The sequence below is a fragment of the Fringilla coelebs genome (genome assembly GCF_963513975.1).
Source record: "Fringilla coelebs genome assembly, chromosome: 1".
In the NCBI taxonomy this organism is placed as follows: domain Eukaryota; kingdom Metazoa; phylum Chordata; class Aves; order Passeriformes; family Fringillidae; genus Fringilla; species Fringilla coelebs.
The window spans coordinates 110,823,539-110,835,937 of record NC_140028.1 but is presented as its reverse complement, the minus strand read 5'-3'; the positions used below and the strand labels follow the sequence as shown (position 1 = coordinate 110,835,937).

Below are 12,399 nucleotides of genomic sequence, written 5' to 3'. Positions count from 1 at the left end.
CCATACCACCTTTTAGAAAACTTCATCACAATCAGCTCTGAAGAGGAACCATCATTACCCAATCTCAGATATTATAGGAGCCCTGAGCTACTCATACACATGCAAAGTATGCCTTCCAATATTCAGAACACGGGTGTGGTTTCAAACTCATTCTTCCCAAAGGACAGACACAAGGAAATGGACAGCAAATTCTCAATTCTGGCATCTTAGGCTACTTCAGTCATCCTTGCTGATGTAGCAAAGACACTGAGAAGAAAGAGAACTGCCTCCTAGTGAGAGCAAAGCAGTTAAATGACCACAGAGAACCACATTTTACTACTGTCATTGTTCTTCATTATCTGAAGATTGTCCACCATTGTCTCTCTGACATTTGCTTAATTGATGATGCTCTGATCTATTTGGTAGTGGCCACAGCATTTTCTTAAGAGAAGTAAGACTTTCTTCCCAAACTGGAACTTTTATCCATATTCACACTGAAGAATAAAGGAGTGATACTCTTCATTCTATAAGTAAAACTTCTGATAGCTGCAGGAAATCAAGATTCAAAGTAACATAATTCTCAGGGGACTATCTAAGATTCTTGACAGCATGACAATCTAGTTTTAAGTTTTCTGAAAGACTATCACCAGATTGGTCCAGATTTCATTATAAAAAAAATTAAGATTCTCAAAACACTGCTTATATGTTCAGGCAATCTGCAGAAAGTGCCTCTGAGCAGACTTTTCTTTTGCTGCATATGGAAAACTTCACATCTGTTAGTGCATGCTATGACAGTTTTTATTTTAGCAATACAGAACAACTGCATTTAGGTTATTCTCAGTACAACTCAGGAAGAGCCCATCAATTTTGTGTCAAATTAAACACTCAAAGACAAATGCATCTGTATCTTAATAAGACATGGGATCCTCCCCTTTCTGCATTGAGTCCTATAAGTGCCCTAACTATATTTCAACTCAAGAAATTGTATATACACCTTTACTTCAGGGGAAAGAAATTCCAGGAGAGTCATAATTAAGCTTCATTTTTTTTACCAGAGAATAGCCCTTATGGAATATGCTAGCATTGGTATAAAAAAGACTGTAATTTACTAGTATTGACAGTATTCCAGATGCTCAAGTAACCTCCCATACCTAAAAACTCCACCTTCAACTTTTAAAACCATAATGAAAACGCAGTATAAATCAATCTGACGTAAGGACTAATTATGAGAACCCAACCAGGAAGTGTTTTTGAATACCACTAGTTTTAAAAGCCATTTACAGTTAAAATGTTACTAAATAATTGCTTTATATAAATGACACTTTGTATGGAAAACCAAACAAATCGTAACAGCTTGCTTCTCCTTGCCATTATTCTTAGGTGAATTTATTATAAGTTACTAGAAGACACGCAAAGTGCATGCCAGATGAGAACTCTGTATTTATAGCACACTAAGTCAGTCAGCAAACAGAATCTACTAAAAATATCCCCGATGGTATGCAGCACACCCACCCTTTGGGGACTGTGCACAGGCTGTGGTGGTCTGATTTTGAGACAGAGCAGACTAGCAAGAAAACACCCAGCTAGGTCAGTTCCTGAAGACAACATAGTGCTAACAAGCCAAATCCCACACAACACTCTCGTGTGTTCTGTTTGGCAGGCAGTCAGACACCTCGAGCACTATGAGATTTTCCTTCAAGCTTCCTGATCTCTCCAGGTCAATACTATTCAATTTCCATGCAGAAAATAGAAGCATGTCCTGAGTGAAAGGGAGAACCAGCCTCATTCGTTCTATGGCTTACCTTCCCATTTTTGAAAGCACCAGGGATTTGAAGCCTCCCAAACAACAGAGGTCAAAATCCTCTGGATGCACACTGAGATATCCTCATGAAAGTCACGATGATCATTTACAAAGGAAAGGTGGTCTTGGGACCATAGGCACTTGTTTAGGAAATATCTATCCAGATAATAGACAACAAAAACCACCCTCCTAGACGCTTAAGATATGCATTTCTGGTTTTACTCAGGTAGTTGTGGTTTTATACAAATTGTTTTCTTTTGATTGGAAAGATGCATGTCTTTAAAGATGTTCAGAATAGAAACTCGGAGCACTTAAGGATTTCTCATTTTCTTTTCACAGGTTAAACATCTGCAAGAACAACATGCTCCATTACCACAGTAAATGAACACAATCTGTTGAAATGACCATACACCTCTCCTGAAACTAATTAAGCCATTAATGAGCAGTAGACACACTGCAGAAAAATCTTGAAACTAATATAAAATTGGTTGCATACAAATAACAAGGAAAACCTACTGAAAATTTTTCACAACTTTATTCAAAACTTAAAAGTTTCCTGCAAGGCAAAGAGAGCAATTCAAGAACGTTTGCATGATGAAGTTTTCCATGAGCAGCTGACAAGAACAGGGGAGGAGAACTTACCCAAACAGATGCATAGGCAACATGTTTTAAAAATAGTTTTGAATTTCTAGCAGTGACAAAAGGCTTTCTTTATAAAACAAAGAAATTAATTGGGAGGTTGTTGGAGACTAGCCCATAATTATATGACAGAACATGAGGAGAGACACTGTCAGAATATCAGGCTTGCATAGGTATTCAGAAGACATTAAATAAGAGAAAGGCCTTTGTTTGAACTGGCACTGCAAAGGTTCAATCAGGCATTATCACTACCTTGATAGCCAAAAGAAATATTTATATATGCCATTACAATTAGGCTGTTTCCTTTCCTGCAGACGGTTAACTATTTACATTTCTCCCACAAATGCAGTGCTGCCATTTTTTATTATTTACCTTTTCCTAAACCCTTTTGTTGACCAACTAGAAAGAAGGGAGCAAAGGGGGAAAAAAAAGGCACTTAAAAAAAAAAAGTGCCCTTTAAAGATCCCCCATCACTCATCTCAGCCTTTACTTCACTGCCCCAAGCTACTCATCATCACAGAGACCTGCTTCCAACGAAAGAAATGAAAGATGACTCCCAGGGACTTCATGAGTGCCATCAGAAGACTCAAACAGTTCTTCTTTTAGCTCACTTTGTCCAAACACTTAACATTTGAGACAACAAGCACTCTCTTGACTGAGCTGGAGCAGGTGGCTGGTGGTGTTGGACGTTTTGCTATCTTTTCTTGTCCCTGACTCAGGAGGGTTTACACCTTTGCTGCCAAATCAGGAGCTGTATATTGTCCACTGAATGTACACAGGAACAGAGCAGCCCAACTAAACACTGGAATAGTGAGACTCTGCAAAGGGACTGAATTCCTCAAACTCATCAGTCAGAACAGACCTTCTAAAGCTCATTATCAATAGACTTATCCTTGGACTGCTCTCCCAGCACAATGGATTTTTCAATCTGTGTTTTGGTGAAGGGGATGCTAATGCATTTACAAAATCCCCCATCTCTTCAGAGACTGCAAAAGTGACTGATCTCTCTCACTTTGAAGTCAACTCAATGATACAGATGAACATAGCTATTCCTTGCCCCCACCAGCCCAACAGTCCCATTACAAGGCACACTTCCCAACCTTTCTCCCAATTCAGGGGGCAAAGACCTCAGAGTGCCCCTTTAGCTTGCAAAATGGGAGCAGCATTAAGTCTGAAGTGTTTCAGAGTTTCATCATTTCTCAAAGCAATAGCACTTGTGTCATACTGGAAGAGAAGGGCAAGGAAGTGACCAAAAGACAGGTGAGCCTCAAAAATACATCCAAATGTATCATATAACTAAACAGGTCTGATGGGAAACAAAACAAGATGTGGCCTTCTAGGCAGTTTGAGAGACATCTAAAAAACTCTTCTGCGAATTCACATCATTCTTCTACTGTTTTCTGCTTCCCACAATCCAACTAGGAATTCAGATTATAACCTGAGGCTTTCATAAACTTTCATTTATAGAATGAAGAATTCATTCATTACTTGTACTAACTATTATCACAAACAGATGCTACTATAATATACCTACAAGGTTCTACCCATATTGTGTTATTTACATTCAGTAGCTGGTGATAAATCCTGTACTGTAAAGCACTTAATAAAAGAAGTTTGATCATTATTTGGCTTAAGAAGAACGTAGCAAACATCCTTCTCCTAATAAAGTTGAACAGATGCAACCTTATCTCCAAATCATTACTCCCAATCTTGACATAGGCATGAAGGCTGTTAACAGCTGTATCTGACAACACTATATATTTAAAAATCTAGCCGTAAAAACATCATATAAAATTGTATGTGGCCATATACAACACAAACTGAAGTTCTATATAATACTTGTAGTCTCTGCTCAATTATCTTGAAAGAAGAACTGATGTGAAAATTTTAAAAACTCAATATGTTTGAGTTTCTGCTATCTTCAGCTGAATTTTTACATATCACTCCCTAAGAGACTCTTAATGACAAAACAAAACAGAACAAAAGAAAAAAACAGTTTAAAGGCATTGTTGTCTCACAACAACATTCCCAAATTTGAACACCAGAAGGATACTTATACTAGGTGTTTTTGCCAAGAATTCTCCCAGTTATGACCACCCAGAAACAGGAACATAAACACGAAGAGGGTTCTAAGGAGCTGTCAACACTTTAAGTGATGGAAGTAACACATCAGCAGTTATCCAAAGCAAAGGCCATCTCAAAAGTCCATTTTTAGCTGAACCAATTGCATCACTGAAAAAACAAGCTACATTGTAACTAACTACAGTGGTAGCTTTGCTGCAGTGCTGACGAGTATGTAACCTCTAAAAACACAGTGGAAAAACTAAAGTGAATCTGGCCCCATGGTCCTCAGGGCCAACTCTTCTACATGTAACAGAAGGTAAGAATATTTACTTTGGGGCTGGAGGAGAGGGGAAGTCCCATTCACTGAGGAACAGAGCAGGGAAACTACTGGTCAAAATTCCCGATAAGTGTTATCACCTCAAAGGAAGCTGGAACTTGGCACTGTGTCGCAAGAAAGCTCTTGAATGTCACGCACAGGTTTGGCCTCTCTGGGAGTGCCCCTAAGATCTTATGGAATTTGGGTCTCACTCTACTTAACGCCCTAAGCCTACTTCAGGCATGCTCACAGCACAAAGTTAAACACACATACATATATATATGTATTTTTGTGAGACCAAGGCACTGATTATTGAGTGAACTGAACTCCTGCTGAGATGAGACGGAGCTACACAGCAGTATTTACTCCACTGTGTGTTGTTCATAAAAGTGCCTTAGCCTGAGGTCAGATGGGAACGTGAGACCTTCACAGTCAGGGAAGGCTGTTAGTACTACAGCTCCTACTAAAGGAACATAGGCAGTAACTGAACATAACATAACTTTTATATTCTCATTCAAATGGTGTATTAACAAGCTTAGTATAGATCTAAGCATGTTACATCAGAGGGTTAATATTTATACATTACTTCAGCATGCAAAGCAGCTCAGTAAAAGTGACAATAGAGTGTAATTCACTAATGGCAAATTAATTACAGTAATTTAACAAATGCAACACCAACGTGGCACTGACTGACGAAGCCAAGCAGTATACCCAAAAACATAAATAGCTGGAGATTCGGTTCAACTTACAGAAGGCATTATTGTTCTTCTTTTTTAATTTTAATTTTCACAGAATTGCTATGCTAATCCTCACAATTAATTTCATCAGTTTTCAGGATAAAAAAAAATAATTCAGCTAATTTGCAAGTTACAAAACAAGGGAGGGGACTTCAAGCATGCTCAAGATACACAAGATAAATGCCAGATACCACACCTAGACATGCTTGAGCTAGTTATCATCAGGACAAAAAAAAAATGCTTCAAGTTATTTTTCAGAACATTGATGATATTAATGTGTAATCTCCAGTTGGGCTACTTCTTCCAGCCATGCAGTTATTACAAGGAATCAAGAAAACACAAAGCATGCAACTAGAAAAAGATGGCAACACTGAGTGGGATGTGGAGTAATTTATCAGCAACATCACAAAATATTTAAATTGAAAGAAAGAATAATGCTTCAAGTGAGGCCTTCTTCACAGGTGTTGCTGTATTATGATTAAGCAGTTATTCATCCCATTAAGACACACTGTCTTTATGTGGTCACAAGACAGTCATGAATCCATTTGCTTCTTCACTAAAAATCTTACTGTATCTTGAAACTTGCCAGTTATACTCCTAACATACGGCAGTCCTTATTTATTAGTGAGTAGATGAAGACAGTGTACCCCTCTTGGCACTTCTGCACTGGTAAAAGCAACAAGCTTTGCATCACTCCAAGGACAAAACACAGTGTAGTACAGCAATTAAAAAATTATTACATGCCATAGAAAAGAAAGATCAAATTCAGAGTTATTCTGAAGAGACCTTTCTGCATCTGAATACAGCTTCCTAGGTTATTAATCCTCATCACTTCGTTTACATTTAATCCACCCCCTCCTGGCACCAAGGCAAGTTGCAGTACAGTTTTTAAGCACTGAGGGGGAAAAAAAAGTTTCACCTTTGAGCAACAATTGGCTACACATTCTAATGACTTCCTTGTGCTTAGCACGAGCTGTACAATACTCCATGATAGAGCATCCTTTCATCACTACAAGAAACACATACACCTTCTTCCCCCTCAAAGTACTTTGGTGGTGTAATGAACATCCTTGCAACAGAGCATTCCTGTCCACTAGCTTGGTACTATGAGAATAGTTATGTTTTCTTTCTTAGAGGAAAATATAATTTTATTATAATAGGGTTTGACAGCTTTCTGTTAATGCTCAACCGCTGGGACAAGGCAGTTTTAGATATAGGAAGTAACAGCTATGCTGACTTGAGGTCACCAAGCCAGAAGCGGCAGGCCATGTGACAGAAACCTCGTGTACCCTGCGAGGGTCAGGCTGCACATAGCTCTGCTTTGGCTAAAAGCTGGGTGAATCGCAGAAAACGAGAAAGCCAACCTCCTACAAATAGTATTCACAAATGGATTAATAAGAATTAAGAAACATAGACATTTTACATTAGCCTCTTGTTTCCCTCCTAAAATAAAAGCTTTGGGGTATTAAGTTTATATAGGTACATATTTTCATAAGTATATATATGTGTATTAAAAATGTCAGTTGAAGAATACTTCCATTAAACAATAAAATATGTGCATTGTTTGACCTATATGAACAGCCTTTAGAACGAGCAGTACTTAAAGGAGCCAGCAACTCTGAACGCAGCTGGCAACTAACAAGATGATTTCCAACTTCAAGGTAAAAAATACAGGCAGTAAAACGCTCGTCCTATACAGCCCAATTAATCTCGGTAGCGCAAGACAGACAAAAAAACTACAGCGTGCTCCACGTTTACTGCGCTTCTCCAAGGGCCGCAGCTTCCTGGTTATTTTAGAGTCTAGCCGAGTGTTTCTCTTGCCTCAAGAGCACATGTGTCCATCCTCAGGGCTACAGGGTGCCGGTGCTGCAAGCCTGTACTCCAGCGGCACGGACAGCTAGCCGGCTCTGCTCACCTCTTAGAGGGTGCATTAACAAAGAAACTTACTTTAACTTCTGTTTTTCTGTACCGACTTTCTGAACACAGAACCCGAGAACTTAGAAAGAGGAACAAGCAATTAATCAGTGCCTAAAGAGGGGTTTGGTCCGATTTTAGAATAAACGGCGGAGACACATGATCCAATTAAATTCTAATTATGTAAGTAGTAGGCAAGAGTATTTACACAGGCACTGATTACAGCTATTAGAGTCTAAAGTCGCCGGCCGGAGAGGCTCCGCTTCCTCCCCGCCGCCGGGCTCGTTTCATTTTTAACCTCCCCGTTCACAGCTCTCCTTACGGACAATAGGAGACGCCGGCCCGAGAGCCCCGTCTCCAATCCCGGCCGCCAGCCTGGAGGAGCCGCAGTTCTCCGCGGAGTGATGATTCACTATCCGTCCCACCTCGGAGCCGGGGAAAGACCCTGCACACCCCATCCCACCGCCCGCAACCCCGGCCCCGCAGCGCCGGGACAGGCGGCCAAACCCTCCCGCCCCGGCAGTGCCCCTTACCTCCGAACAGGTGCGGCGAGAGGTGCGCGGGCAGCGAGCCGATCACCAGCCGGGGCCCGCCGGAGGAGCCGCCGCCGCCGCCGCCTCCCGCGGGCCGCTCCCGGCCGCCCTCCTCCGGGGTGCTGCTGACGGAGTCCTGCGAGCCGTAGGGGCCGCTGCTGTGGGGGATGTTGAAGGCGGACTGCGCCGCCCGGGCCCCGGAGGTCGTGGCCCCCCCTAAGGACCTGCTCCGGGGTGCCGACCCCGCAGCACTCCCCGCCGCCGCCGCTCCTCCGGCCGCCGCGGCCGCCGCGCCGCCGGGAGCGGCGTGAGGCGCCGCCGCCAGGTGCGCGTAGCGCCCGCCGCCGCCTGCCGAGCGCCCGCCGGTCCCGTTAGCGCCGCCGCTGCTGCTGCTGCTCGAGGAAGGCAGATCCCCGCCCGAGTACGCCCGGGTGCGGCCATTGGCGGCGGTGGGGCTGCTCTGCTTCGCGCCCATGGTCCGGCCGCCGCCTGGCGCTGCCCGGTGCCCTTCGCCGCCGCCTTCCCCGCGGCGCCCGGGGGTGGTGGCAGTCCGGCCCCGGCGGGGGCGATCCGAGGCGCGGGTCGCGCCGGGGAGGGGGGTGAGGGAGCGTCGGGGGAGAGGGACGGGTCGCTTGGTGGGTCGGTGTGGAGAGGGGAGAGCCGCCCGCCGGGATCCGGCTCAGCTGGCGGCCCCGGCGCGGCCGCTGCTGGCGGGTCTGGGGCGCCACCATGAGCTGCTCGGGACGGTGCTGGCTCCCGCCGCGCGGCCGCTCGTCCCCGCCGCCGCTGCTGCTGTGCCCGCCGCCGCCGCGACCGCCACCGCCATCCTCCTCCTCGTCCGCCGCCGCTGAGCCCTGTGCGGGGCACCGGCGGCAGCAGCGCCGCCGAGGCCGCTCGCTCACCCGCGGCGCGCCGTGCCCGTGCCGAGGAGGCGGGAGGGGGCGGTCGCCCCGGCGCAGCCGCTCCTCTACCGTGTCGCCATGCTGGGGGCGGCACCAGCGGGCGGGATGGGGAGCGGTTACGGCGGGCGGGGGCCGCCGCCTCGGCTCCCCCCCCGCGCCCAGCGGGAGACCGGCCCCCAGCGGCGGCGGCGGCGGCGCAACGGGCCGGGCCCGCCGGCTCGCCCCGCCTCCCGCGCCGCTCCTCCCGCAAGGTGCGGGACAGCGCCAGGTGAGGCCCGCGTGGCCTCCGGCCGCGCTCGCCTCGGCAGAAGGGAGAGCGGCCGCGACGGGGCCGCCGGCGGGACGCTCGCTCGCACACGCACACGAGGGGAGCTCGCTGTGCCCTCGCCCGCAGGCAGCAGAGCAGAGCCAGACCGCCGCTGGCGGAAGGCGAGCGGCCGTGTCTGGGGACGGCCGGCGGCGGCCCCCGTGTCCGCGCTCCGTCCGAGCCCCGGCAGGTGAAGGAGAGGAGCGGCGGTGCCCTCCTGTGCCCTCCTGCCGCGCCGCCGCTCGGTTCTCCGCCGCTGCGGGTCCGGCAAACGCCCGGATGCCCGACCTCGGCGCCTGGGGCGGCTCCCGGCCGCCCGGCTGGGCCGCGGCTCGGCGGGACAGCGGGGGAAAGGGCCGCTTGCTCCCCTTGGGAGCTCTCCCGGGTCGGCGACTTCCGACCCTGACGGTTGGCTGCGACTCTCTGTTATCCGAAAACCTGCGTGTACCAGGTGATGTATGGATACATCGGGAAGCAGGACTAGAAGGACGAAAATCTCTGATATCTTTGGTTCACAGGTGATACAGGAAAATCCTGTATACCTCAGTCTCTCACTCAAAGTCACGTTTTTTTACACGAGGATTAACTAAGCTGTAAATTGTATCCCAGTGAATAATACCCGTGTGGATAGCAGGCTCAGTTTGATCATAACAAAACATTCAGAGACATAAAACTGTTTTGTGCCTTGTTTGATACTGTGTCACATACATTGAATTGATATAAACATGATTCCTACAGTCGGTCATCTGAGGAAAACTGCTTGTTTTATGGATTTTTGTCTGCTCTAAAATAGACTGTGTCACCATGATGCATCTCCATCATAATGTCTCAGTAGGGATTCCATCTACATTCCTTCCTATGTCACAGTGGCACAGTATCCAAGCTATGTTATAATTAATACCATAAAACTGATCCAAACCTTAATTAAAATACGGAGCATTATGAAGCATTACATTTACACTTGTGGCATCTTTGATGCCCCTTCTCAGATGGGAAAGGCCTCCTGTTCCACCTCCTTTTGCCATGACTCTTACAACTGCATGTGGCATCACATTCTGGCATCACTGCAGCTCACAGCTGGGTCTGCGAGAAGAGGTTCCATCGCTGGGGGTGGCACAGGAGGGTACTAGCCCTAACTCATCCTTCCAACACCACTTTTCTGGATAGCTGAGACGCTCTGTGAATACTCTGAACCCCATTTAGAGAATGCTGGTGTAAACTGTTTGCCCATTTCAGCGAGAGGCAGTGATTCCACAGCTGTCTCATGAAGAGTCTTTTGTGTGCTGGGTGTTGGGCAGACAGCTGGGGTCGATAATCTGCCGTCCCAAGCTATGTCATCCCCACTTGTGAATTATAAGCTGCAGTCTCTGCTGGCAGTGTTAGATACTCCAAAGTAGATCAATCATGAGCACTTTCTAGTTCAATTCCCTGCAGAAAGAAAATCAGTGTGGATATGCTGTCTGCTCTGCCACCACTGGTTACTTTTAAATCTTTGTCCAGCTTCAGCCAAATCTCTCAAAGACATTAACAGTACAGAAAATAAATGGTTATGTAGAAGACAGAGATTCTAATGTTCCCACAGAAAGGAAAGCTACTGTAGGAATTTCTATCCTGCTAGATTCCAGGAATCTGCTTGGGCAAAGGATGTTGCAAACATGACTCATAATTTCTGCTGCTCACAGAATGCCTGTGGCATGTTGAGCCCTATTGGAGCAGGGTTACAGGGAGCATGCTCAGAGTTTTATGGAGTTTTTAAAATTTCCACTACTGAGTGTTAGTAGAGCTGTTCAGCTGCTAGAATAAACAGCACTTTGAAAATAGTACTTTGCTACACCCTATCACAGCACTTTCTGTATTTTTTTTACAGTGGATTTAAGAATTGAACAGATATTAAATACAGATCATATTTGACTCTGAATAACATTTTATTCAATTTAGGATTAAATTATGAAGCCTGTGGTGGAAAAAAAGCCCTACAAAAGAAGACATCCAGTTACTCAGTCTTACAGTCAGAAAGTTACATTTAACAGTATAGGATATTTCACAGAAAAGAAATCACAACAACAGGACAGCCTGTGTTCCCTTCTCAGAGAGCATGACTGCTCCCTGTGTAATGTGATTTTCTTTTTTTTTTTTTTTTTTTTGGTAGGCTTCAGTTTTTGTTTTGCATCTAGGACATATTTGCAGCTCTCTCACTATCAAGTGTGAGTCTAAACAAGGCACATCTCTCAAATAACACCTACATCTTCAGGGAAAAAAGCATGCCACGCCTCTGAGCCAGCTTTCTCCCCTCAATTCTTCCTGGTCTCTCTGAAAAATTAATAGAAATTTTTCTAGATATGAAAACTTGCTATATAAGCAACAGTACAGTTAAGCTTTCAAGCTAACATTTCTTCTAACAAATGTCTGTTAGCTGTCTAGTCTTGTAGAGGCAAGTATCTGGCACTGTAACCTACACCCATTTGCTCATTACTACACTCCAGAAGTAGCTTGCATAAAAACTTGTAAGTTACAAAAGAAAGTCACTAGTGATGAGAGGAAGCATTGCAGAGAGAAAGTAGAATATCCTGCTGCTGACCATACTTCTACAGATTTCAAGAACTCAGTGGAAAAGCAGATAGTTATATAAAAATTAACTTATATGGGTGAATGCTGCTTTTGTTCCTGTAGAAACATATCTAGGGAATCGTAGTCATACTTAAATAAGCACTATTTGTTCCTTGTCCAGGATAGTGGGAAAAAACTGGTTTAGACAGGCAAATATACTCGCTGTTCTTTGTTATAAGCTGCATACCTCCTGTTCAGTTCTGGTTGCACCACTTTGTCTATCAGCACGTGAAAATAATGAACTTGATTCTTGACCAGTTTCCTTGAACGTACCAGGTGACAGGTGTGCCCTAGGCATACAAAATCAGGTGAAAATTCATAATATTGCGCATTTTGGAAAATGTGTGCTGATAAATGGAACAGGGGCCTGCATGTTGCTTGACAGTGAGCTATGCAGACAGATAATTTCCCCTCTCCCCTCCTGCCCCCTTCTTTGATGGCTTTTAAAAGGACACTGAAACAAGGATTTAAGCAAGGTTTCATTACTGACAGAAGCATCTGACCCTGAACTAATAAAGCCAGCCAGAGTTTCATTCTGCTCAGAACCAGACACTCTATTCTGAAGGAGAAAGATTTGAAAAGTAATGGCATACCCTCATA

General features: G+C 45.3%; 1 protein-coding gene across 1 annotated transcript in view; it reads right to left on the bottom strand.

Annotated features, from left to right (window-relative positions):
- The window catches only part of ZNRF2 (zinc and ring finger 2), a 54,869-nt gene extending 45,971 nt beyond the window's left edge, over positions 1-8,898 (bottom strand). The window contains 2 exon segments of the mRNA XM_084203310.1: positions 7,984-8,473; positions 8,475-8,898. Coding sequence (XP_084059436.1) covers positions 7,984-8,473; positions 8,475-8,714 — 730 coding nt within the window. The 5' untranslated portion in view covers positions 8,715-8,898.
- Between the last annotated feature and the right edge of the window lie 3,501 nt (positions 8,899-12,399).